Source organism: Chlorella variabilis (genome assembly GCF_000147415.1).
Source record: "Chlorella variabilis unplaced genomic scaffold CHLNCscaffold_30, whole genome shotgun sequence".
Taxonomy (NCBI): Eukaryota; Viridiplantae; Chlorophyta; class Trebouxiophyceae; order Chlorellales; family Chlorellaceae; genus Chlorella; species Chlorella variabilis.
The window spans coordinates 403971-427291 of record NW_005435058.1 but is presented as its reverse complement, the minus strand read 5'-3'; the positions used below and the strand labels follow the sequence as shown (position 1 = coordinate 427291).

The 23321-nt window shown below is 65.7% G+C and overlaps 4 protein-coding genes across 4 annotated transcripts in view; 1 reads left to right on the top strand and 3 right to left on the bottom strand.

Annotated features, from left to right (window-relative positions):
* Nucleotides 1–2640: 2640 nt before the first annotated feature.
* On the bottom strand, nt 2641–12565 carry CHLNCDRAFT_55161 (hypothetical protein; the record flags this gene model as incomplete). The annotated part of the gene is made up of 24 exons (XM_005843444.1): nt 2641–2773; nt 2944–2979; nt 3281–3345; nt 3581–3668; nt 3763–3988; nt 4908–4983; nt 5218–5506; nt 5890–5944; nt 6268–6359; nt 6723–6819; nt 7026–7443; nt 7640–7776; nt 8174–8567; nt 8638–8642; nt 8803–8804; nt 8955–9063; nt 9423–9503; nt 10026–10110; nt 10445–10552; nt 10777–11203; nt 11402–11480; nt 11696–11725; nt 12208–12328; nt 12455–12565. 24 exons carry the CDS (start codon nt 12563–12565, stop codon nt 2641–2643), a joined length of 3264 nt encoding a protein of 1087 aa, XP_005843506.1.
* Nucleotides 12566–15390: 2825 nt separating this feature from the next.
* CHLNCDRAFT_141037 (hypothetical protein) lies at nt 15391–19054 on the bottom strand (the record flags this gene model as incomplete). Its single annotated transcript, XM_005843443.1, has 13 exons — nt 15391–15546; nt 15629–15789; nt 16046–16140; nt 16244–16287; nt 16596–16713; nt 16850–16944; nt 17022–17141; nt 17259–17351; nt 17472–17557; nt 17669–17723; nt 18163–18357; nt 18645–18862; nt 19012–19054. The coding sequence occupies 13 exons, from the start codon at nt 19052–19054 to the stop codon at nt 15391–15393; spliced, it is 1479 nt and encodes a 492-aa protein (XP_005843505.1).
* Nucleotides 19055–20048: 994 nt separating this feature from the next.
* On the top strand, nt 20049–20878 carry CHLNCDRAFT_141036 (hypothetical protein; the record flags this gene model as incomplete). The annotated part of the gene is made up of 3 exons (XM_005843464.1): nt 20049–20082; nt 20189–20391; nt 20696–20878. 3 exons carry the CDS (start codon nt 20049–20051, stop codon nt 20876–20878), a joined length of 420 nt encoding a protein of 139 aa, XP_005843526.1.
* A 1183-nt stretch (nt 20879–22061) lies between these two features.
* The window catches only part of CHLNCDRAFT_37436 (hypothetical protein), a gene marked incomplete at both ends in the record, with an annotated part of 5967 nt that continues 4707 nt past the window's right edge, over nt 22062–23321 (bottom strand). Inside the window, 5 exons of the mRNA XM_005843442.1 lie at nt 22062–22137; nt 22323–22414; nt 22538–22600; nt 22848–23000; nt 23059–23259. Coding sequence (XP_005843504.1) covers nt 22062–22137; nt 22323–22414; nt 22538–22600; nt 22848–23000; nt 23059–23259 — 585 coding nt within the window. The remainder of the gene's footprint in view (nt 22138–22322; nt 22415–22537; nt 22601–22847; nt 23001–23058; nt 23260–23321) is intronic.

The following is a 23321-nucleotide window of genomic DNA, read 5'->3' as shown; positions in this document are numbered from 1 at the left end:
GCGGCCCCATCAGTTTTTGGAGGGGGGGGGGGGGGGGCTGTGGGGCTGCGCGTGGAGTGCGTGGGGCCAGTGCTCAGTGTGGAGCCGCGTTTGGAGGGGTCGCGTTTGGAGGGGTGGGCAGAGGCGCGCACGTTTGGCGTGTGGTGGGGCGCGCTGGGCACGCGCGTCCCCAGCTGTTGTCGGCCGCCCGACCTCAGCCATGCCCCCCCGCCCGCCCCCACACCCCTCCCCACACATCTGCAGCCCCTCTGGGCATGAAGATGCGCGGCATCGACAACACGCACTACGAGGTGCTGCCGGCGTGAGGCAGCACCGCGTGGTGGTGCCACGGTGGGGAGGCAGGCAATGACCGCCAGCGAGGAGGCGGGGGCGCGGCATGGTGCTGCCCCCTGCCCCCCTAGCCTGCTTCGATGGCAGGCCGGTGGCTCGTGTTGTCCCATTATTTGTGTGTATTTTTCGGTGTATGTAAGAACTGTGCTCCTGAATGATGAACATGGGGTGCGTGGGGGGCCAGGACGTGCGGCCGGCCCCTCCTGGGATCACAGCTGGAACAAAAGCAAAAGAAAATCATAAGACCGTCGCTCTAACCGACTGAGCTAACGGAGCGAACGCAGCCTCTTGTTGGGCCGCAAACCGGACTGCTCCGTACGGGACTCGAACCCGTGGCCTACGGCTCTCATGTGTGGGCCTGCCCGAGGGTGGGCAGACTTTCCTCCCGGAATGGATTTTCCGCTGGGTGTGGTTCGTCCAAATTTGAGAAAAAAAGCACCCCCCGCTCGTCGTTGGCCGCGACGTTAAATAAGGAGCTGGATGAGTGCCGGTGGGTGATACCACAGGCACGAGTTCGAACCCCAGCCGGGACACTAGCTGGGACTTTGCCTCACGGCACCTTCGTGGCGGCATCTGGGCGGCGGACGGCTGCCCGGCAGACCGGCATGGCGCTTGCAAGACGGAGCCTCCCCGGGATGCCATCGGCGGCCAGATTTTCCTCGCTCTGGACAGCCGGCAGGGTTAGTGGGTTCGGCCCCGGCACATTAATGTGCCCAATCCCTGTAACACACACACACACACACACACACGCTCGTCGTTGGCCGCGACGTTAAATAAGGAGCTGGATGAGTGCCGGTGGGTGATACCACAGGCACGAGTTCGAACCCCAGCCGGGACACTAGCTGGGACTTTGCCTCACGGCACCTTCGTGGCGGCATCTGGGCGGCGGACGGCTGCCCGGCAGACCGGCATGGCGCTTGCAAGACGGAGCCTCCCCGGGATGCCATCGGTGGCCAGATTTTCCTCGCTCTGGACAGCCGGCAGGGTTAGTGGGTTCGGCCCCAGCACATTAATGTGCCCAATCCCTGTAACAAACACACACACAACACACACCGCTGATTGCTTTCGTACAGTCCAGAGCTAGTGGGCACGGCTTGTGTGCCCCCAGCCCATTAATGGGCATTGCCTCTGTAACATCACAGATCACAGATCACAGCTTATTTAGCCGGCAGGGTTAGCGGGTTCGGCCCCAGCACATTAATGTGCCCAATCCCTGTAACACACACACACACACACACACACGCTTATTCTGTGCTTTCTCTGGCGTCCCCCTTTCTCCCCTCTCCTCGTTGGCGGCTGGCTGCCCCCTTCTCCCGTGTGATCTGACCTGAGCCTTGACCCCCTGTGTCGCCTGCCCTCTGAGGCGGTCCCCGCCCGCCCGCCTGGCCACTCCCCCAGCTTCTGTGCCGGGGTGGGTGGCGTCTCGGAGCCGTTTGCGCCGCCTGCTGGCGGTCCTGGCCCTTGATCCCCCTCTTTCCCCTGTCTTTTGCCCCCCGTTTCCCCTCCTCACACCTCTCTGACAGTCACTGGGCTGGCTCCCAGGCACCCTCCGCTTTCCCTGCCGCCCGCTGTGCCCGATCGGCTCCTCGCAGCCCCGCGCTCCGCCGCCCTGTCTGTTGGTTGGTTTCATACTTATATTGTCCAGAGCTAGTGGGCGCGGCTTGTGCGTCCCCAGCCCTTTAAAGGGCCCGGTTCTCTGTACTCTCAGTCAGTCAGTCGCTTATTCGTCGTTGGCCGCGACGTTAAATAAGGAGCTGGATGAGTGCCGGTGGGTGATACCACAGGCACGAGTTCGAACCCCAGCCGGAACACTAGCTGGGACTTTGCCTCACGGCACCTTCGTGGCGGCATCTGGGCGGCGGACGGCTGCCCGGCAGACCGGCATGGCGCTTGCAAGACGGAGCCTCCCCGGGATGCCATCAGCGGCCAGATTTTCCTCGCTCTGGACAGCCGGCAGGGTTAGTGGGCTCAGCCCCAGCACATGAATGTGCCCAATCCCTGTAACACACACACACACGGCCCATTTTTCGTTCTGGCTCTGCTTTTGCAGGTTGTGCTGCCCCTGCACTCGCACCGTGCATCGGCGCCACCCCCACCATCTCCGAGCGCTGCTTGCTTGCCATTGTGCCCATCTCGGCACCATGACTGCCCTCCTCCCAGCCCCCCAAGCTGGGTGCGCCTGCCTGCCTGCCTGCCTGCCCTTGGCGCCACCCTAGGTGCACTGCTTACACGCCCTGCAGCTACATGTCACTGGAACCTGTGGCAGGCATCCGCGAAGGCCGCCGCCGCCGCCAAAGCAGCCGCAGCCTGCTACCGCGGCGCCCCGCCGCCGCCGCCGCCGCCGCCGCCGCCCGCGCCGCTGCTGCTGCCGCTGCTGGCAAAGGGGTACAGGCGGTACCGCCGCAGGCACTTCCGCATGGCTTCCACCTCCTTGTCGCAGGCGCTGCGGGGCACACGCGCGAGGCGGGGAAGGGTGGGACAGCCGCGGGGCATGAGGGAATGCGGGCTGCGGGCTGCGGGCTGATGGTCGGCTGGTGGAGGGGCCCCGCAGAGAGAGATCCGGCAGTGGCAGCACCACTGCCACCGCCACCACAACCAGCAGCAGGGGCGCACCTGAACGGCTCCTTGCCCTGGCTGTTGACGACCCGCCTGCACAAACATAAACAATGGCAGGGGGAGGCAGCGGGGGGGTCAGGGTAAACCTCGGGCGGGCGAAGCTGAGCCCTGCCGGAATTGAGAAAGATGGTAGGGTGCTGCAGAGGAGGGCTGGGGCACGGGTGCCTGGGGCACCCCTGACCGGCCTGGGAGCATGCCCCAAGCGCATGCAACAACGCGGGCCGACGGGAGGGAGGCTGCCAGGCAAGCAGTGGGGCCCGGGGGGTGCCTGGCCGCGGCCGGCGCTGCACGCGCCCCTCTGGCGGGCGGGCGAGCGGGCGGCTGTCACCCTCACTTGAAGCAGCGCTGGTGGTCTGCTGCCAGGGAGGGGCAGGCTATCTCTGCATAGCAGTGCACCACCTGCAAGAGGAAAGCGCGGTGGCGGCGGTCGCAGCGGCGGCGGCGGCATGCAGGGGGGCGGGTGGAGACTGAGAAAGCAGGGCAAGCAGGCGAGGGCATGGTGTACCCATGGGAAGCAGCCAGAGGGCCGCTGCGCCCGCCAGAGGGACCTGGCAACGCAAGGGCAGGAGCGGCAGGCAAAGGGCGGGGCCTGCCGTCGCCGCCTGCCGTCAGCCTGCCGCGGCGCGCCTCGCACCTGCGTCTCCAGGCTGCTGCATATGCCCGGACTGCCGGGGTTGGCCGCCAGGCAGTGCTGCAGGGTGCCCGCCGCGACGCCGCATCTCCTGCGCCCAGAAACAGGTCGGACGCATCGGTTGCCTCACTAATTACCTACAGGTCAGTGCGGCGTCGCGATTGGGAGGCGAACGCAGGCCGCACCGCGTGATCCTTGCGGTCTGCTCGGGCGGGAGCTCCGCTTTGGAAGAGAAGGGCCACATGGGGCGCGTAATTGAGAGCTGGGGGTACGTGGAGGAGCGAGCCGCCGACTGCAGCGGCTGCAGCAGGCTGTAGAGCTCGCCGCCACCCCGCCGCCGCCAGCGGGGCGGCCTGCGGGGCGCCGCCACCTGCTCCCCTGCACTGCTCAAGGTGCTGCCGCATTGCTGCGCTGGCCGGCCACGCAGCAGCAGACTCAGAGGAACGCATGGCTGCATTTTCCACGCTCAAAATTACATGCCAGGCCGGGCCGCCGCCGCGAATCAGGCGGCAAAGGGAGCTAGCTTCCCGCACGATAGGCTGAATGGAACTCTCATGAAAGCGGATTGAGGTGTCACAAGGTTTGCTATCTATCCGGCCGGCCCGGCGTCCGGCTGGGCGGGCAGCGCCCCGCGGTGCTGCACGTGTAGCCGCGCAGGGCAGCCGCCGCGGCGCAGCCCGCCAGGCTGGTGGGCTAGCGGGTCGGGAAGCCTATCCAGGCCCGTGCCCGCTCCTCCGCTCCTCCACCCGAGCGGGGCAACCAGTACCGCCGGCGCCGCTCAGTGCGCCTCCAGCAGGCCGCGCTGCGCGTAGAACAGCATGTAGGCCTGGCAGTTGCGAACCGCCTCCTCGTCGGCTGCAGCGGGGGGCAGGTGTGGGTGACTAGGGGGTACAGGTGACGCGGGTAATTGAGTGGGTGATTGAGCGGGGCGGGGGCAGCCTCCCTCGGCGCAGTTTTGCAGGTGAGGGTGGGGCAGGAGCCTCTCTGGGTCCCATCTCGACATGAGCCCCCACAGGTGCGCCCAGCTCGACGGGCCGTTGCTGCCTGCCGCCGGGGGTGGGCGTGCACGCGCAGGCGCGCGCAGCCGGCGGCAGCCGGCGGCAGCCAGCCAGCAGCACCGCCACACCGCCCCCGCCAGCAGACGCACACCAGCAGCCCCGCAGCGCCATCCGCGCCGCACCGCCACACCACCACCACCACCACCAGGCATCCACCAGCAGCAGCAGCAGCAGGTATACATCACACCACCACACCAACAGCAGGTATAGGCAGGTCTGCGCCAGCAGCAGGTAGATACTGATCCGACATAATGCACAGGTATCCCACCCACCCGCCGTCACCCAGGCGTCGTCGCACAGGTACCAGCGTCCATCGGCGGCGCGCACGTACGCCACGTAGTGGCCCCCCTGCGGTACGGGCGGTATGGGCGGCATGGGCGCCGGGGGTCAGCGCCGCGTGCCGCCTTGCGGGGACGGGCGCGGGCTGCGTTCCAGTGATGGGAGGAGAGGCGAGGAGAGGAGAGGAGAGAGGAGAGGAGAGAGGAGCATCGCGCCCTTGCTCCCAACCTCCCAGGCACAACAAAAGCAGAAGCACCGCGGCGCAGGTGGCAGGGAACCTGCCTGGAAGGTCCCGCGGTGCACCACCACGGCGTACAGGTCGTACAGGAAGCGGGCGTCACTGGAGGTACCACCTATGGTACCGCCGCCGCTGCCGCTGGCGCCGCCTGCTGCTGGCGGCGCCGCTGCCGCCTGCTCCTGCTGCTGCTGCTCCTGCTGCTGCTGCTGCTGCTGCTGCTGTCCCGCATTGGCCTTCTCAAGCGGCTGCTGTGCCTGCTGCACCCGACCATCCGGCTGCCGCTCTCCCGGCGGCGGCAGGCGGTACCGGCTGCGCAGCTTGGTGGAAGCCAGGTAGGGCCGCATGTCGAGGCCGCTGCATGGGGGGATGGGGGTGGGGAGGAGGGCAGCGGGCACGCCTCACTGTCCCGCCCACAGGAAAAGGCAGCCAGGTGGGGTGTGGAGCGGAGGGGAGAGAGGCTGGAGGGCGGCGAGCGCGGCAGCAGAGGCGCAGCGGCGTGTGGGGGGAGCACGGCGCAACACACGCGGGCGCGAGGCGTAATTGCATGTGCCGGCGGCGCGGCAACGGGTGAAGAGGAGCGAAGGGTGGGCACGGCAGCAGAGGCGCAGCGGTGGGTGGGCCTCGGCACGGCACTGGGCAGCAGCACTGGGCAGCAGCTAGGGCAAGGCCGAGGCTGGAGGCGGAGGTGTGCTGCCAGCGAGCGGCGCCCTGCAGCGGTACCGCCCCTCCCCCCTCACCTGAGCGGGAAGCTGAGGTAGGTGTCCAGCTTCTTGGCGACTGCCCGGAAGCCGCCTGCGGTACGGGAAGGGGGGCGGGCGGGGCCGGGCGGCGTGCGAGATGGGCATGCTGCTGCCAATCATGTACATACCACGGGGCCACCTGTGGTGGCCCTCCCCCTCAAGTGCCACACCACCGGCCGTCCTGCTGCACGCCCCACCCCAGGAAGCACAGCGGCCAGGCCCGCCCACCCACCACCCACGCCACTGGTCCACACACGGAGACACACACACACACACAACACGCCCAGACACACACATCGAACCACACAGCACCCTGCCACGCCCTGTCCCCCCACCCGCTCAGGCAGGCCCCCACCCCTTTCCCCTGCTACCCACCAGCGTGCTCAAAACGCTTGGCGTGGAAGGCCAGCAGCGGCGGCAGGTGGCGCAGCGACAGCTGCTTCACCGCGTGCTGCCCGCTGCCGCACCTGCGAGCGTGTGGGTAGGGTGTGGGGTGGGGTGTGGGGGGGAGGGAGGCACCAGGGGGGAGGCACCAGGCGTGGGCAGGAGCAGCCGCGAAACAAACAGCGCTGGGTGGGTGGCGTGGATGGCGTGCCCGGCAGGCGGGCGCGGGCGGCAGTGGTTTCCCTATGGCAGCAGGCAGGCAGGCAGGCAGGCAGGCACACAGGCCGCACGCACCCACACAACCGCCCGCCTCCCCCACGGCAGCAGCGGCCGCCCGCCTCTCAAGCAGGAGCCCCAGCCGCCCGCCTCCCCACCCCTAAACTTCAACCTTCAAGATAAAAATTCCCACCTGCCCGTCCCCCCGCCCCCTGCCCCCACCACCTCACCTCTCGCACGCCCACCGCTCCCCCGCCCCCAGCCGCTCCTCTTGAGTGAAGCGGTTGAGGCAGCCCAGCAGCGAGGCCCCCGGCCACCGGTAGTACCCTGCCAGCTGCGGGGGCAGCGGGAGGGGGCGGAACCGCCCGTACTGCCGACAGTACCGCCGCCGACGCCGACGCCGGCCGCCGACGCCGCTCCGGCCGAGCCTGCAGCTACCACCGCCGCTGGGCCGGCTGCTGCTGCCCCTGCCGGTGCAGCGGTACCGCTGCCGGAGCCGCCATCCACCTGCATTGCACAGGGGCCTCTCTCACCCTGGGGGGGTGAGCTGCCCTCGCCCCGCTGCTGCTGCTGCTGCTGCGCCTGCTGCGCCTGCTGTGCCTGCTGCGCCTGCTGCGGGGGCTGGCCGCTTCCCCTGCCGCCCCCGCCGGCCGCTCCCCGCCCCGCCCTGCTGCCGGGCGGTATGGGCGGCCGCCCGGAGGCTGCAGGCGGTAGCGTGGTACCGCCGGCTGCGCCGCCGCCCGGCGGCGCCGCCGGCCCCTGCCGCCGCTGCTGCTGCTGCGCCGCGGGCGGCCGCTGCTGCCGCTGCGCAAGCTCCTTCCCTTCTAGGTGCAAAGAGGGGAGCGGCAGCTGCTGATGCTGCGGCTGGAAGCTGGGGTGCAGGTGCGGCAGCAGCTGCAGGGAAGGCAGCGGGGCACTCATAAGCTGCTGGCGGGGGGACGACAGCGTGTCCTGCGGTACAGGTTAGAGGGGGGAGAGGCAGTACGGGTGGAGAAGAGGGGTTGGCACCAGCTCGCCGCCACCACCACCGCCAACCACTGCCGCCGCCGCAGCAGCAGCACAAACACACACACACGAACACGCGCGCACACATACGCGCCGTCGCTCCCCAGCCAGGAGGCTCCCCAGCCCACCCTCCTGCCTCCACCCCCCAGCGTGCCTGCGTGTCGTCCGCCGCCGCCACGCCGCCGCCGCTCGGGTGCACCCCGGACGCGCCTTCCAGCCCAGAGGGGCCCCCCAGGCCGGAGAGGCCTTCCATCCCGCTGCCGCCGCCGCCCAAGGTCACTGCAGTGAGGGGCAGGGGAGGGGCGAGCAGGGGGGGTGGGCGGGAGGCTTGGGCAGCGACAGCAGAAGCGGGGGCGGCATCAGGAGCGGCTGCAGCATGAGCAGCGGCGGCGACGGCATGAGCAGCAGGCAGCAGCGGGGGGCACGAGCAGCAGCGGGGGCAGCCGCGGCACGGTGCATGGGCGCGAGGCACGAGCAGGCGGCGGCAGCAGCAGCGGCAGGCGCGGCGTGGCGTGGCGGCTGCTGCGGCAGCGAGCAGGGAGGCCAGCAGGCTGACACAACCAGGGCTGCGGGGAGCGTCAGCGGCAAGGGAGAGGTGCGGGCATGCCAAGCAGTGGTACGGTGGCAGCGGTATGGTACTGTATCAACGGTACTGCAGCAGCAGCGGTACACCCACTGGAATCCGAGTGGCACAGGTCTATGAGCTCCACCTCCCCGCTACTCTCGGGCGCGGCAGGCGGTACCGGTACTGGTACCGCCGCTAATCCGCTCAGCTGCCGCTGCTGTTGCTGCTGCTGCTGCTGCTGCTGCTGCTGCTGCTGCTGCTGCTGCTGCTGCTGCTGCTGCTGCTGCTGCTGCTGCCCTTGCGAGGGGCCTGCTGCGCCTGCTGCTGCTGCTGGTGCCGCCGCTGCTGCATCGCCAGCCGCCGCCGCCGCCGCCGCCTTCCGTGCCACCGCTCTCTCATGAGACAGGCGGGCAGCACCCACAAGCTTCCCTGCTCTGCCGCCGCCGCCGCCGCCGCTGCTGCCGCCGCCGCCGCCTGGGCGGGGCAGGATGGTCGGTGCGATGAGCTGCGGGCGGCGGCGGGGGCAACAGGGGTACTGGAGGCGGTACCAGAGAGGGTAGTGGAGGTTGTCGAACCGGTGCTGCGCAGAGGCGAGGCGGCAGGACGAGCACAAAGCAGGACCAACCAACCAACCAACCAGCCCGCCCGCCTGCCTGCCTGCTGCGGAAACAGCACAGCGCGAGGCCCAGCACCCAGTACCCGGCACCACCGCCTGTGGGTGGCAAAGGCCCAGCACCCACCCCTGAAACCGAAACAAAACACAACAAACAGAATGAAACACCGAAACAAAAACAGAAACCAAAAGCGGCGCAGCTGCTGCGGCGGGGGCAGGTCGAGGGAGAGATGAGAGAAGTGTTCGTGGGAGGCGGAGGCGGCGCCGCAGGCTGCGCACATGAGGTCCGAGCGCAGCGTGCCGCCAAACAGGCGGCGGGAGAGGCAGGCGGAAGGCGGCGGGAAGCTGGCGGTACCGGCGGCGCCCGCAGCGGGGCCGCCGGGGTCGCCTGCGGGGGAGGGTGGGGGAGGGGAGGGGGAGGCAGCCAGGCAGACCATTGGGGCAGCGTGGGGCAGAGCTGGTGGGAGCTCGTAGGCAGCGGTTGCGGCGGCGGGCGTGTGGGGAGGAGGCCTGGGCCCTGGCCGACCCACGGCGTCCCCCACCAGCCTGGCACCGCAGCTTCTCGCTGGCTGCCGGCTCCATTTGGGTGGCTGCCCGCTGTACAGCCTCTAGTCACCCTTTGCCTCAAGGTCACCCTCCCCCTCCCCTTCCCCCTCACACCCCCTCCCCCTGCCCCTCACCGTCTGCCGCCGCCTCCTCACACCCTCCCCCCCAACCCCCACCCCCCACCCCCCCACACACACACACCATCTGCCGCCGCCATCATCTCCAGCGTGAAGCACAGGAACTCGTGGGAGTCCTGCTGCTGGTAGCCCGCCAGCTGGCCGCCTGGGGGAGGGCGAGGAAGGGGGGAGATAGAGGGGCAGGACAGGGAGGGAGGGAGGAGAGGGGAGGGAGGGAGGGAGGGAGGGAGGGAGGCACAGAGGTGAGCGCAGGTGGTGGTGGGGGGGTGGAGAGTGTGGTCAACGGTCAACGTTCCAGGCAGGGAGGAAAGAACGCGCGGTGAACGTTGTGAGTTTCGGCCAACAAGGCGGTAGGGAGGGGTAAGGAGGCGGTGGCGGCGCAGGAGGCAGCAGGCGACCTCCTGCGGGCTGCGGGCGGTGCCGCTTGCGCGGCAGGCAGGCCAGCCCGGCCAGTCGCACACGCGCCGACCGCCAAACAGGCCTGCGGCCCCTGCCCCCACCTGGCAGCACCCACCTACCAGCGGCAGCCTGCCTGCACACCCACAGCCACAGCCGTGCTGCCTGCCAGCACCCACCAAACACCCACCACCCACCAAACAGCCAGCACCCCACCAAACAGCCAGCACCCACCAAGGCCTCAGCACCAACCAACGACCCCGGCACCTACCCGCCAGCTGCCACCAGGCGTAGAGGAAAGGGGCGGGGCTGTAGGCGGCGCGGCGGCCCGAGTAGGCGGCGCTGAAGACGCCGTCCTGCGGCGGTACGTAGGCGGTACAATGGAGGTACAGTTGCAGTACAGTGTGTGGTCAGCGGGGCGGGGCGGCGGTGCAGCAGCCCGGCGGGTGCAGCCAGCCAAGGCGGCGCAGGCGCAAGGAAGCACTCAAACCGCAAACGAATAAAAGAAGAGAAACACATAAAAGAAGAGAAACACATGGCAGCGCTGGCCCGGCAGCCCTTACACAGCACCCAGCAGCCAAATCAAGGTTTGTGTGCGTCTGTGCCGGCTGTCAACAGAAATAGCAGCAAGCAGCAAGCAGCAAGCAGCAAGCAAAACGCAACAAGCAGAAAGCAACACACACTGCTCACCAGTTCGCACAGCACGCAGGCGCCCCCGCCGGCGGCCAGGGTGCAGGCGGCGCGCGGGTGGGCATCAAGCAGGAAGTGGTTGCGCAGCAGGGGGGAGTGGAGGAGGGCCTGCGGGGCGGCGGGGGTGGAAGTTGGGTGGAAGCTGGTCGGAAACCAACCAGAAGCTGGATGGAAGCTGGGCTCCCCTGCAGGGAGGGAGCCCGCGCTGGCTGGGGCCAGCGCCCGCGCCAGCAGCGCCAGCGGCGGCAGCTGCAGCGGCGGGTGGGGCCCGTGCCGGTACCGCACAATGTACTGCACGATGCACCACAACGTGGTACCGCCCTGCCCCCCACCTGCAGCACGCTGTTCATGAAGCAGGTGTTGCCCAGGTTGTTCAGGCCGCGCAGCCCAGCCGGGAAGCCGTCGGCCGCCACCGCAGCGAAGCCCTCTGCCAGCGCCGCCGCCGCCGCTGCTGCTGGTACTGCTGGTGCTGCTGCCGCTGCTGGCACGGCTGCTGGTGCGGCTGCCGAGCCAGCCGCCTGCTGCTGCTGCTTCTGGTCTTCCTGTTCCAGCCCCTGCCCCTGCCCCTGCGGCTGGGCATTGGCAAGGCCGTGGGCAGGCTGCCCGGGTGGCGGCGGCGCCCCGGCCTGCCCTGCCTCGCCGCTGCCGATGGGGCCGCGGCCTGCTGCTCCTGGCGGCATGGTGGCTGCTGCGGTGCCGCCGCCGGGCAGGCCGCCACTCTTGGCGGAGGCCAGGGCTGCCTGGAGCGCCAAGTCAAAGCTGCGGTCAAACGCGCGGCGCGGGGAAGAAAGCGGGGCGGGGGTGAGGGAAACAAAGCAGGCAAGCAGGCCGCATGCCGCGCAGCAGGGGGGAGCTTTGGAGCCTCCTGCTGAGCGCGGCTGGCGAGCAGCAGCCGGGGTGGTGTGTGGAGCACCCAGCAGCGATGTGCGTGTGTGATGAAAGGATGCAGCAGCGCACTGTACAAGGCCTCGCGAGCATGGCAGCCCTGGCGGCGGCCGGGCTGCCCCGCAGGCTGCCCAGCCGGGCAGCACGGAACCTGCGGCAGCAGGTCGGGCGCAGCAGCCAGGCCCCAACGAGCCCTGCCGGCAGGAGCAGCCACCGTCCGGCAGCGGCCCCAGCAGAGCGCCGGCGCGGCACTAAACGCTCAACCTGCGGCAGCCGCTCGGGCGCAGCAGCCAGGGCAGGCAGGGCCGACAGCAGCTTGCCTGCTGTCGTAGACGTAGTCGGTACAGGCGGTACAGTACAGCTCACCACGCCGCAGGTCCAGCAGTACATCGTGGCCTGCGGTACGACGCGGCCATGAGGTGCGGCAGGACGGCGGCGCGGGCGGGGTGAAGCAGGGCGCGGGGGGCGGGCAGCAGGCCAGCGGCGCGGCGGCGGATGCTGGGGCGGGCGAAGTGCGGCGGCGGCGTAGCCTCGGGCAGCGCCGCAGCATGCCCTGCCAGCGCTGCTCGAGGCAGGGGGAGCTCTGGGAGGGCCCAACCAGCCCTACCGCAGGCCAAGCACAACAAGAAGATTAACAAGAGCAAATTAGAATGCGCCAGCCAGCCCCAGGCCCTCCCCCACGGCTCTGCTGCCGCCACTCCCTTGCTAGCCACCACCCCACCGGCAGCAGCAGTAGCCGCATGCAGGGCCGCAGCACAGGCACGCGCAGGCAGGCAGGCAGCGGGTGGGGAGGCATTGGGGTGCAGGCGGCGGCGCTCGGTGCTGCGGCGGCAAATGTCGCCACGCTCTCTTACACGCAGGCGAGGCCGCGCGCCCACCTGTGCACCCTCCCTGCCCGGCGCCGCCATTGCTGCCGTGCTCGAGTGGGGAGGCGCAGCGCGCGCCGCAGCCCAGGCACAGGAGGCCGTCGCCCAGCGGCAGCAGCGGCTGGCCGGCGGCCTGCAGGCGGCGGCGGCGGCGGGGGCGGCGGCCACCCATCCGCGCGTCAGCCGGGGGATGGGGACGATCTACAACGCTGGTGCTGCAGCGGGCGCCCCGGCTCCAGCCCTGGCTCCATCGCCCCACCTTACGCTGCTGCCAGTGGTGGAGCAGGCTGGCGTGCAGTCGGGCCTGCTGCTCCCGCACGGCGCCCAGATGCTCGCAGCCCCTGCCCCGCCGCTTCTCCCCCGGCCCCATGCTCGCTGCGTCCCCCTTGCTTGCTTGTGTGGGCTTAAAGTCTGGTAAAGCAAGAACTAGCTTGCAACATAGACTCCCCGCCGAAACGGGACGGGAACCGGGCGAAAGCAGAGAAAGCAATAAAACAGGGGTGGAGCAAGGCGACATGCAACGCAAGCAGCTGACAAGGCACGCATCGAAACGTGTGTATGACTGGCAAAGTGGCATGGCGCATTGGGGAGAAACGCAACGGTACGGGAGCATGATCTGGCCAAACGGCAGTTGGGCTGGCCAAACGGCAGTGCGGAACGCTAGGTCACTAGAAAAGCAGGGAAAGGCGCACTATGTATGCAATGAGGGCAGCCCCGGCTCGGGGCCGTTGAGAAAGCAGTGGGCGGGAGGGGGGAGGCCCCGGTGTGGGCGGGCCCCATCGAGGGGGATGGGGCGCGCAAGCGGCCAGATGGGGCGGGGCGCGGGCGGCAGTAGAGTCCTGCGGCTGGGTGGGATATAGGGCAATGAGCGTTGAGCAGTGTGCGATGAGCAACCCCTTGCGATCGCTCAGGCTGGCATGTCTTGGGCCCGCTCCCCCCTGTGCTGCCCAAAGGTATGTTTGCAATGGGAAAGTCCCACACCAGAAATGGAGAATGCTGGGGCCGTCGCCTACGTGGCGGCGGGCGCTGCGGCGGGCTGGAGCGGCAGCAGGCATCTTATGATTAAATCCCAGGATTCCCCGTTACACTGAAAGGTTGGACACAAGCACAGGAAGTTAATACCACTGTCTTCTTATTAAGCTGTATTCGTGGCACAGGTGCCAGCGGGGCTGAGGCACGGCTACATGTGGTACAGGTGCCAGCGAGCAGGCGGTGCTCCGAGCATCGCCCGAGTCAGGGGAAACTGAGGCCGCGCGGGCGAGGCAGAGAGCAAAGCCTGAATGACTGAAACAGGAATGGGGCGCTGAAAAAGGAATGGGCACCGACAGCGAACCGATGCGTCACTGGGGGGGGTCCCCGAAATCACAGAGGCAGAAGATGGATAGATATGACACAAGCAAGTGCTGCGCCTTGATGAAGCGGGGCATGGCCTTGATTGGGAACTCTGGCGCGAACTCACAGTCGTTGAACAGGCGTAGGTTGGCGTTGGCAAACCAGTATGTGCAATACCAGATCCGGTAGGGGTAGGCAGACACCGCAGCTCCGAATCCCCAGCCTTTGTCTTTGTCGTCAATTGGAGATATTTCCTTGTAGGGCAGGGTCTTGTTCAGGTCGGCCGCGGTTGCAAGTAGCTCAATCAGCGCGTCCCTGGCCTCCAGAGTGGTGATGGAGCCCTTGAAAACGACGGTGCAAGACCCGGGAACGAACTTCCCGCAGGCATGGTCATTCCCGCTGTAGAGGTTTTTGTCGCACTTGGCCTGGTAGACCGACCCGGACGGGTGGCCTGGCGTCCACACCTCGGTGTCAATCTTGATGGGCGTTTCTGAGCATCCCAGCGCGCTGCAAGCCTCCTTGGCCTTGGCCATCACGTCTGCCGACGTCAGGCGGCCCAAGGGCACCTTCTTGTCGGAGATGACTACCTCGGTGCATGTCTCGCCTGAGTACAGCAAGAATGCAAACAAGAAACACATCACGGGTACTGCTTCAAGACCCCGCACCACCATCCAAGCCAAATGCAATCAGGGTGTTCACAGTCATGAAACAGGCTGAGATGCAGCTTCAATTGAAGCAGACGTATCCGCTGACGGCATGCACGAGGCAGGTTGCATGCCCCTTTTAAAACAGGGTGACCCCTGATGGCCGTACATACCGGCATCATGACGGCACCCCTCGGTTTCGCTCAGCAAGGGAAGTGCGGCGCTAGTGCTGATGCTTTGCGCCGAGAAGGTGAGCTCGCTGGAGCCGGTGCCGCTGCTGCCACAGGTAGGCGCCACGAAGTCGTCGCACTGCCCGCGGCTTTTTGCCCGCGGCTAAGAAAGGCCTTCTTTGAAGGCGCTGGAGCTAGTGTCTAAACCCTCCGAGAGGGCACAGGTTCGATTCCTCCCATGTCGAAACTTTGTGAGGACAAACGCGGCATAGCTGACCGGCTCAGCGCCAATCCAAGCCAATTCCTTCGGGAACGCCTTATAGAATCGCTAAGGTTTCGGCACAGGCCTCCCCGGGACCCATTCACTACTAGTGGGGGGTACTGCACTTGGCGCGTCATGCAGATCAAATAATGGTCTAAAGCTAGACGTTAAAACCGGGAAGTTAAGCCTGTGGAGGCTCTTCCCCACCTTTACCTTTACCTTTACTGGGGTGCATCCATCTGCGCCCGCACGCTGCGAGCCAGCTCCAAGTCATCGTCCAAATCAGCATCCCACATCATCAGCCCACCTGCACATTTGCAGTCGTTGTTCGAGCATTGGTGCAGGCAGCACACAGGAGTGAAGGGGATGAGCATAGCTGGCATGGAGCTGACTAGGCGCCATCTTGGTGCAGGCCAGTGCATGTGTGTAGTCTATGTTGCAAGCTAGTTCTTGCTTTACCAGACTTTAAGCCCACACAAGCAGCACATGTGTACAACAGCTGCCGGCGATCAGGCTGCCCTGTGTTACAGTCACCCCGCTATGATAGGCCGCGTGAGCAGACCTTGGGCAGGGGGCACACGTGATCAAGGGGCATCAAGAGAGGGGGTGCCGCGGCCGCTGCTGGGTGCTCACCCAGCTGGCGCTGTCGAGCATAGCAGATCTTCATCCTGCGTGCAGCATTGCCTCCCAGTGAGAGGCAGGAGGGACTGGGCATGGGCTTGATGACATGCCCGCGGCCCTGCCAATCCCATCAACAGCGTTGCTGCCGCACACCTGTGCGCCTCACTCACCGCAGCGTCTCCTGGTTGTCAAACCCCACCCAGTGCTGGCCGGCGTCGTAGGTGGCGTAGGCAGCCATCTTTACTGGGTCGATGCTGGGGGTGGTGCCTCCCAGCTTACGCTTGATCTCGTACCAGGCCAGCACCCCCGGCTGGATGGTACACTCGCCTGCCGGGGAGGAAGTGAAGCAAAGATGAACAGCCCAAGCTGCGTTCAGCGCTGGGGAAGCCTGCCCTTTCATCTACCAGCTTGCCTGCGGGAGCTCCCTCTGTGAAGGCGGCCTGGCCAGGGCCGGAGTTAGCAGTGCCGTCTGTAGCTGCCAGCTTGTAGCTGTGCCCATATGACCCCAGCCCCATAACCAGCTTGCTGCTAGGCACGCCTGCCGCCAGGTATGCGTCAATGGCGCCTGCATGGGGGTGCCACCAGGAGGCTTCAGCATTGAGAGGTGTGATGCTGCCAGTGGCAGTTCAGCGGATGAGTTGAGCAGATGTTGAGCGGAAGCATGGCACGACATTAACTCAGTGACACAGCTTGCTCGCCCAGCAGATGATCAACCTGCTCCTCTGCAGGCAGGGCAATGTGACACGGGTTGCTGCCATTGAGGCAGCATGGCCTGCTGCCTACGCAACTGCAGTCCCCGCATGCCTCAGCTCTGCTCTCACCCTGGATGTGAAACTGCTTGGGGGAGGCGCAGTCCAGGATGGGGGTGTGCACATCAACCACCTTTGGGTTGCCAAAGGCGCCGTGGAAGTCGTAGCTGCGGGCATGACCGGCGGGTAGGCAGACGAGATCAACATACAGGGAATGGCAACACTGACAGTGGCAGCAGGCGGGGCAGGGGAGGCTTCTCCTGCTTTCACTCAAAGCGTAAACTCTGCGTGAAGGCGTAAACAGTGAGCATTTGCTGCTCACGTCATGAGGTTGATGAGGTCGAAGTAAAAGGTAAAGGTAAAGGTGGGGAAGAGCCTCCACAAGCTTCACTTCCCGGTTTTAACGTCTAGCTTTAGACCATTATTTGATCTGCCCGACGCGCCAAGTGCAGTACCCCCCACTAGTAGTGAATGGGTCCCGGGGAGGCCTGTGCCGAAGCCTTGGCGATTCTATTAGGCGTTCCCGAAGGAATTGGCTTGGATTGGCGCTGAGCCGGTGTGGGTGCGGGTGGATGGCAGGCAGGTCGTAATGGTCTGCCGGGGTGGGGGTGGCGCGCAGCACAGCGGTGAGCAGGTAGCTTGGGCCCAGCGCCTGGCGCAGGCCGGCCACCAGCTGGGAGAAGCCTGAGATGTGGTCCGGGCAGCTGCCTTCGCAGTTGTAGCCAGCAAAGTTTGGGTACCTGCATTCATGGGTAGGAAGTTATGCATGCTGTGCATGCTATGCATGCTTTGAAGTGCAGCGCCGTCAGCGCTGCCGGCAGAGCAAGCCGACGTTCACGCATGTGCGCTGCACAGGCGTGGCGGGGGGTCACTCACTCCCAGTCCAAGTCAATGCCATCAAATCCGTACTGCTGCATGTACTGCACCGCCGACTGGATGAAGGTGTCCCGCTTGCCGGGATTGGTGGCGACCTGCAGGCGCTTCTTTGCACTAGCCCTCTGGAAGCATGATGCTGGCAGTCTGCAGCAGACATGCACTGGGAACCTACCTGCACCATGATGGCTGCCACATCCTTGTTGGGACTGCCATCTGGGTTCTTGAAGAGCTCGGTGCCGGTGCTGAAGCTCCAGCCGGCAATGGAGATCAGAGTCTTCAGGCTGGGGTTGGCCTGCAGCAGATGGGGGAGATGTTCAGGGTTTGATGCTGCAGCATCATCTGCGGGAGCCTGAAGCAGCACCGCAAATAGGGCTCCTGCCGCAGCGACAGCACCAGCACCAGCACCGACCTGCTTCAGCGCCTGCAGCTCCTGGATCAGCTCAGAGTCTTTTGCTTTGTCGGTGTGCTCTACCTCGAAGGTGGCGTTGTTTACCATGGCAAACTGTGGGTACAAGCAGCGGCGGGGAACGGCGGTCTGCCAGGGCCTGATGTCAATCAGCGCTACTATGCCCATGTGCTCACTTGGGCCACTGCCAGCCGCACCAATGGGTGGACAGCTCACCGCAAAGTTGATGTGCGTGGGCACGGAGGGGTCGATGTGAGACGGAGAGTAGGCGTACTGGGCGCACCAGTCGGGGCGCTGGACATCTGCAGGGTGCGGGCAGAGCATGTGGAGATTTCTCGCCTGCCGCTAGGCGCGGCATTGCCGGAATGGTGTGTGCACCACGTAGTGCAGCTGGCAGCATTCCGCACACTCACTTTGGTCAGAGCTGCCCCGGTAGATTGCCCAGTCTGTGGAGTAGAGGATGAAGGGCTGGGGGGCAGGGCCTGTCGTCGGCTGTGACAGCATGCATAGCACCATGCTAGCAGGCTTTGAGCATCACAGGACAGGGACCGCCCACCCGGGACGCAGCACCAATTTGCCAAGCAGAGCTTTTGACTATGGATGCACCACCTCTCCCACCATGTCATCGCTTCCACTTACCTGGGCAGCAGGCGGGGCAGGTGGTGCAGCTGGCGCTGTAGGGGCTTGCTGCTTGGGAGTTGGAACCCCAGGCGCGGGTGCTGCAGCGGCTGGCACTGCAGGAGCTGGGGTTGCGGCGGCTTGGGCCCTTGGGGCCTGCATGCAGCAGCAGCAACAGCAGCTGAGCAGAAATCAGGTCTGGTGAAAACTAAGCATCTGTTTGGTGAGTGAGAAGTGTTGCAATCGCTGCCGCCACCGGCGGCCATTCATTTATCGACCAGCCCCTCACCTGCTGCCCGCCACTACCGCAGCTGGGGATGGTCAGAACGGCACCGGCGGTGATGAGGTCGATGTTCGAAATGTTGTTGGTGGCAGCGAGGTCAGCGACGGTGGAGCCGCACGACTTGGCAATGGCATCCAGCGAGTCGCCCTGCTTGATGATGTAGCTGGGGCCACAGGTGCAGCTGGACGACGTGGATGCTGTCTGCAGCAGGAGGCAAACCCCACGCATGGACCGCCTCAGGCAACGCGTGGCTATGCAAGCCTGAGCATTCTTGAATCCCAAAGAAAAATGTGCCGCTGCTGCCCATCTACCACTCACTGGGGGAGCAGCTGCAGGCTGTGTAGTAGTTGGGGAATCGGGTGCTTGGGTTGTCGAGCCGGATGCCTGCAACAGCAGGATCAGAGGCAGCCCTCCAGTGCCTGGTGGCTCCGTTTTGATTGCAATGTGACCACTATCACTGATGGCATGCAAAAGCGGCGGCAGCGCACCTGCCCGCCACTACCGCAGCTGGGGATGGTCAGATCGGTGCCAGCAACGATGACGTCGATGTCGGGGATGTTGTTGGTGGCAGCCAGGTCGCCGATAGTGGTGCCACACGCCTTGGCGATGGCATGCAGGGTGTCGCCCGGCTTGATGGTGTAGCTGGGGCCGCAGGCGCAGCTCGCATGCAGCTTGCGCCTGTCCTGGAGGCTGCTGTCTGGACTGCCTGCACACACGGCCAGTAAGCCACGGGAGCACGCCCACGAATCTTAAAGCACACCGCCCCGCTACATTTTGCTGTTGCACACAGTGGCGTAAGCATCGTGAAGGGCGCCCAGGCGCACGCCTTGGGGCCTCTCGCAATCATAATCATACCTGCAGGGGCCGCCCCGCTGCAAGCCAATCCCAGGAGCAGCATAGACAGTGCAACAAGCGTGCACATCTTGTGATGGCCTGCATGCAGGCCAACGTTGGGCATGCCTGATGCTGCGCAGCATCAGCATCAAATGAGTGCCAGTGGAACCTGGGCCCGAGCAGACAGGGGTGGGTTAGCTGGCGCTGCGGGGTCGGCGCTGGCCGGTGCCTCCTCAACTCCCAGCCGCCCGACTGGGCCCCAGCCCGGCTCACTGCTGCTCCTCTATTGTAATGTGTGGCTGTTGAGCTGCGAGGCAAACCATACGTTGCATGCAGCAGCGCAAATGCTGCGCTCCTCCCCTGCGCCTGCTGTCCACACCTACTGACAGTAGTGCACGCTGCAGAGACTCGATAGCTTGAAAAACGGTGCAGGAGACAGCGCCGATGTGCTAGGGTTGGGCAGTCCAGGGCTGGTGAATGTCAACAACCGACTCCCTCTGCCACTCAGTGCTGCGTACAGTGAAGCAGCGTGTCTCAGAAGGGCGGAAGAGGCGCCAAGAAAACAAAACAATAGCTACTCCGGTACAGCGCCGGTGGCGGGGTGGATGGGTGGATTGGCCCGCCTGTCCGGTACAGTTCCTATAAAGCTTCTAGTTTTTGCTATCTTTCGCCATTTGTACCTGAACGTCCAACCCTCCAGGCCTCCTCCAGGCCCAGCCACCAGCTACGCAAGCCAGCTGCCTGCTGCTTGTCCAGGGCGTTTCTGCAGAGTGCCAACACTTTCGACAGAAAGGTGGGGCCTGCTTGCCTGCTGAACTGTGGCGTTGCTGTCACCTCAGTGCTTGTGGCTGCATCCATTGCACGGTTTGCAAGCAGCCGGCCCGGTGTCCTCGCGGGAGCGACGTCGACCGGTCTTGTGCCAGGGAGATGAGAAGGCACTGGTTGGCACCAGCGCCGGCGCCAGTGCTCACCTGAAAGCGCTGCTTGCTGCGGATGGTTCCCTTGTATGCAGGAAAACGAGAATTATGTTCAAGCTTGCTTTGGTGTTTGTATTGCTCATGGAGGTGGGGTGCTACGCTTCCGTCCCCGAAGGTGCGCCATTACCATGTGCCGCAGCAAGTACCGCAACCACGTTTCTGCTGCCTGCATGCATCAAAGCCGGGCATGCCTTCTTCTGCACCTGCCCCCCTGTCTGCAGCCCTCACCTACAGGCGCAAGCTGCATGCGAGCTGCGCCTGCGGCCCCAGCTACACCATCAAGCCGGGCGACTCGCTGGATGCCATTGCCAAGTCATGCGGCTCCACCGTCGATGACCTGGCTGCCACCAACAACATCCCCAACATCGACATCATCACCGTCGGTACCGTTCTGACCATCCCCGGCTGCGGTAGCGGCGGGCAGGTGCGCTGCATGTAGTGGCGGGCTGCTGCCTCTTTTGCAGCATGCACATGATGGTGGTCACGAAGCAATCAAATCGCAGCCACCAGGCACTGGAGGGCTGCCTCTGATCCTGCTGTTGCAGGCATCCGGCTCGACAGCCCAAGCACCCGATTCCCCAACTACTACACAGCCTGCAGCTGCTCCCCCAGTGAGTGGTGGATGGGCAGCAGCGGCACATTTTTCTTTGGGATTCAAGAATGCTCAGGCTTGCATAGCCACGCGTTGCCTGTGGCGGTCCATGCGTGGGGTTTGCCTCCTGCTGCAGACAGCATCAACATCATCCAGCTGCACCTGCGGCCCCAGCTACACCATCAAGCCGGGCGACTCGCTGGATGCCATTGCCAAGTCGTGCGGCTCCACCGTCGCTGACCTCGCTGCCACCAACAACATTTCCAACATCGACCTCATCACCGCCGGTACCGTTCTGACCATCCCCGGCTGCGGCTAAGCTGGCGAGTAGGTGAGTGCATATGAGGCCGGGGTGACGTCACGGGTTGGCTTTGAACAAACGCGGCGCATCTTGCTTCCCAAGCTTCAGCTGCGCTGCATGCCTTGTCAGGCCATGACATACGGCCGTTTGCCGCTGCCGGTGCAGCCTGCAGGTGTGGAGGCGTGGGTTGGGCGATGCGTAGCACACATATTGTATATATAGCATGCACGGCCCCACCTTGAATTTGCACGGCGAGCTGGAAGCGCACAAGCGAGTTGGGCTCATCACCTGGCATCATTTCCGGTTCGCTGCCAGCAATGATTTCTTCCTAATGCCCATCCCAGTGGCCTTCAGCCCCGGGCTGCCTGACCTGGCCTGGCCAGGGCCTGGCAGCGCCGCACGACAGCTGCACAGTTCGGGCCGGGAGCCCTTAGTCTGTTCCTGAAGTTGGAATTGATAATTTACATGCAATGCCACCACTCTTCACATCAATGGGTTATTGTAAAGCAAAGTTGATTTCTAGACGACTGGAAAATAATGCATATGAGGCGTCGCGCCGGCCGGCAGCGCCGCCTGCCAGTCTGCACCCCCTTCTCGCCAGCACGATCAGCACGATCAGCCCGCCAATCCTCCCCGTACCTGTCACCTGGAGGAGCTGAACTGCCCTGTGCGCTCCTGCAATCTGACTCCGTGCAGGACCTGCATGCGCGACGCCCGAGGCGGCGAGCACCAGCCCAGCAGCGTACACGGCTCGAGGGCGGTAGAGACAGCTGTGGCAGCGCCAGCGCGGCAGCCGTGGCATGGAGGCGGGCACGGAGCGCCGGTTGATCGGCCCAGGCTGCGACATTCCCGAGGATGGGCTGTGCCAGACGCCGGATTGCGGTGTGCGGTGCTGCCACCCTGTTTGCTGCGGGAGGCGGCGACAGCTGCGTGCCCGCCGTGCATCCGTACCCTTTCCACAGTAAGGTGTTCATGCGTTTGCGATTGAATGCAAAAACTTTGACGCTCTGGCCAGCGGTGGGCTCACAATGGAGAGCGGCGCAGCAGGCGCGGTTGTGTGCACAGATGTGGTGTCCATTGGCTGCCACACCCGCTGAGCTGCCGCCTCTGCAGCTCCAGCCGCGCCGTCCATGCACGCCGCTCCCCTGAGCTCAGCCCCAGCCCGCCAAGCGGCCCAGCTCAGCCTCAGCCGCGTTCCTGCTCAGCTGAGCTCCATGCGCCCCTGCTTGCCCCTCCAGTACAGGCGCAGCGGCGAGCCGGGGAAGCCCACATTCTCCCTGCAGGTACCCAGGCCCATAGATGGCGTCAGCACTGCTATCAACTTGCGGACAGCGTCGTCGCCTTTGCTTGCCCACCGACAGGCCGGTAGATGGAGGGCAGCATCTGCTCCATGCCAGCTGGCGCTCCCTCCTTCCTTTCTTTTCCCGCGCTTTCTTTTCCCGCGCTTTCTTCTCCTCCCCACCTGAACTGCCGCTCCATGAACTTCTTGTAGTCGGGCGGGAACAGCTTGGCGTCGTTGCAGAAGAGCACAAAGGTGGGAGGCTTGGTGCCCGCCTGCGCGGGTGGTGGTATGTGTGGACAGGTGGGTGGGCTGGCCGGGTAAGAGAGAGAGTGTGCGTGTGCGAGTGTGTGTGTGTGTGGTCACATACCCCCACCCCAACTACCACCACCACCCACCTGCGTGCCGTAGTAGATGCGTCCGCGGCGGCCGCTGCCGGTGGTGGGAGACATGCGCCAGCCCTGCAGGCGCCAGGCGCCAGGCGCGTGTGTGATGGCATCGCGGCGGCGGCGCGCCAAAGCCCACCCCACACCAAAAGAGCCACACCCACTGCTCGCCGCCTAAACACACATGCGCACACACACACACACACATATACGCACACACGCATGCACACAAGCACACACACACACGCACGCACGCACACGCACACACGTATGCACACAAGCACACACACACACACGCGCGCGCACACACACACACACGCACCTGCGCCTCCTTGAGCACCAGGTTGAGCGTGCTGGTGGTGATGCGGCGGCGGTGCTCGGCGGCGGCCGCCGCCGCCGCGTCCAGCACCCGCTTCACCCGCTGGCCCGTCTTGGCCGATATGAACACGATGTTGGCCCACTCAATGGGTCGCAGCTGCAGGGCGGGAAGGGAGGGAGGCAGGAGGGTTGGGGGAATGGAGGAAAGAAGGAACGGAGGAAAGGAGGAACGGTGTCAAGTTGGGGGCTGTGGCTCGGCAGGCTTGCAACAACGGGCACAGCAGTGTGCGACGTGGTGCCCGGGGGGGGCAGGTGTTCCTGGGGCGCTGGCCGCACCCTGGCACCGCCCGCGCCCCCGCCCTCGCGCCCGCCAGCGCCGCCGCTCCCCACCCGCATCGAAACCACGGCCTCCCGGCCTGCGGCCGCCTACCTGCCTTGGCACCCTCTGCTCCCTCAGGGCTGTACCCTCCCCTGGCGT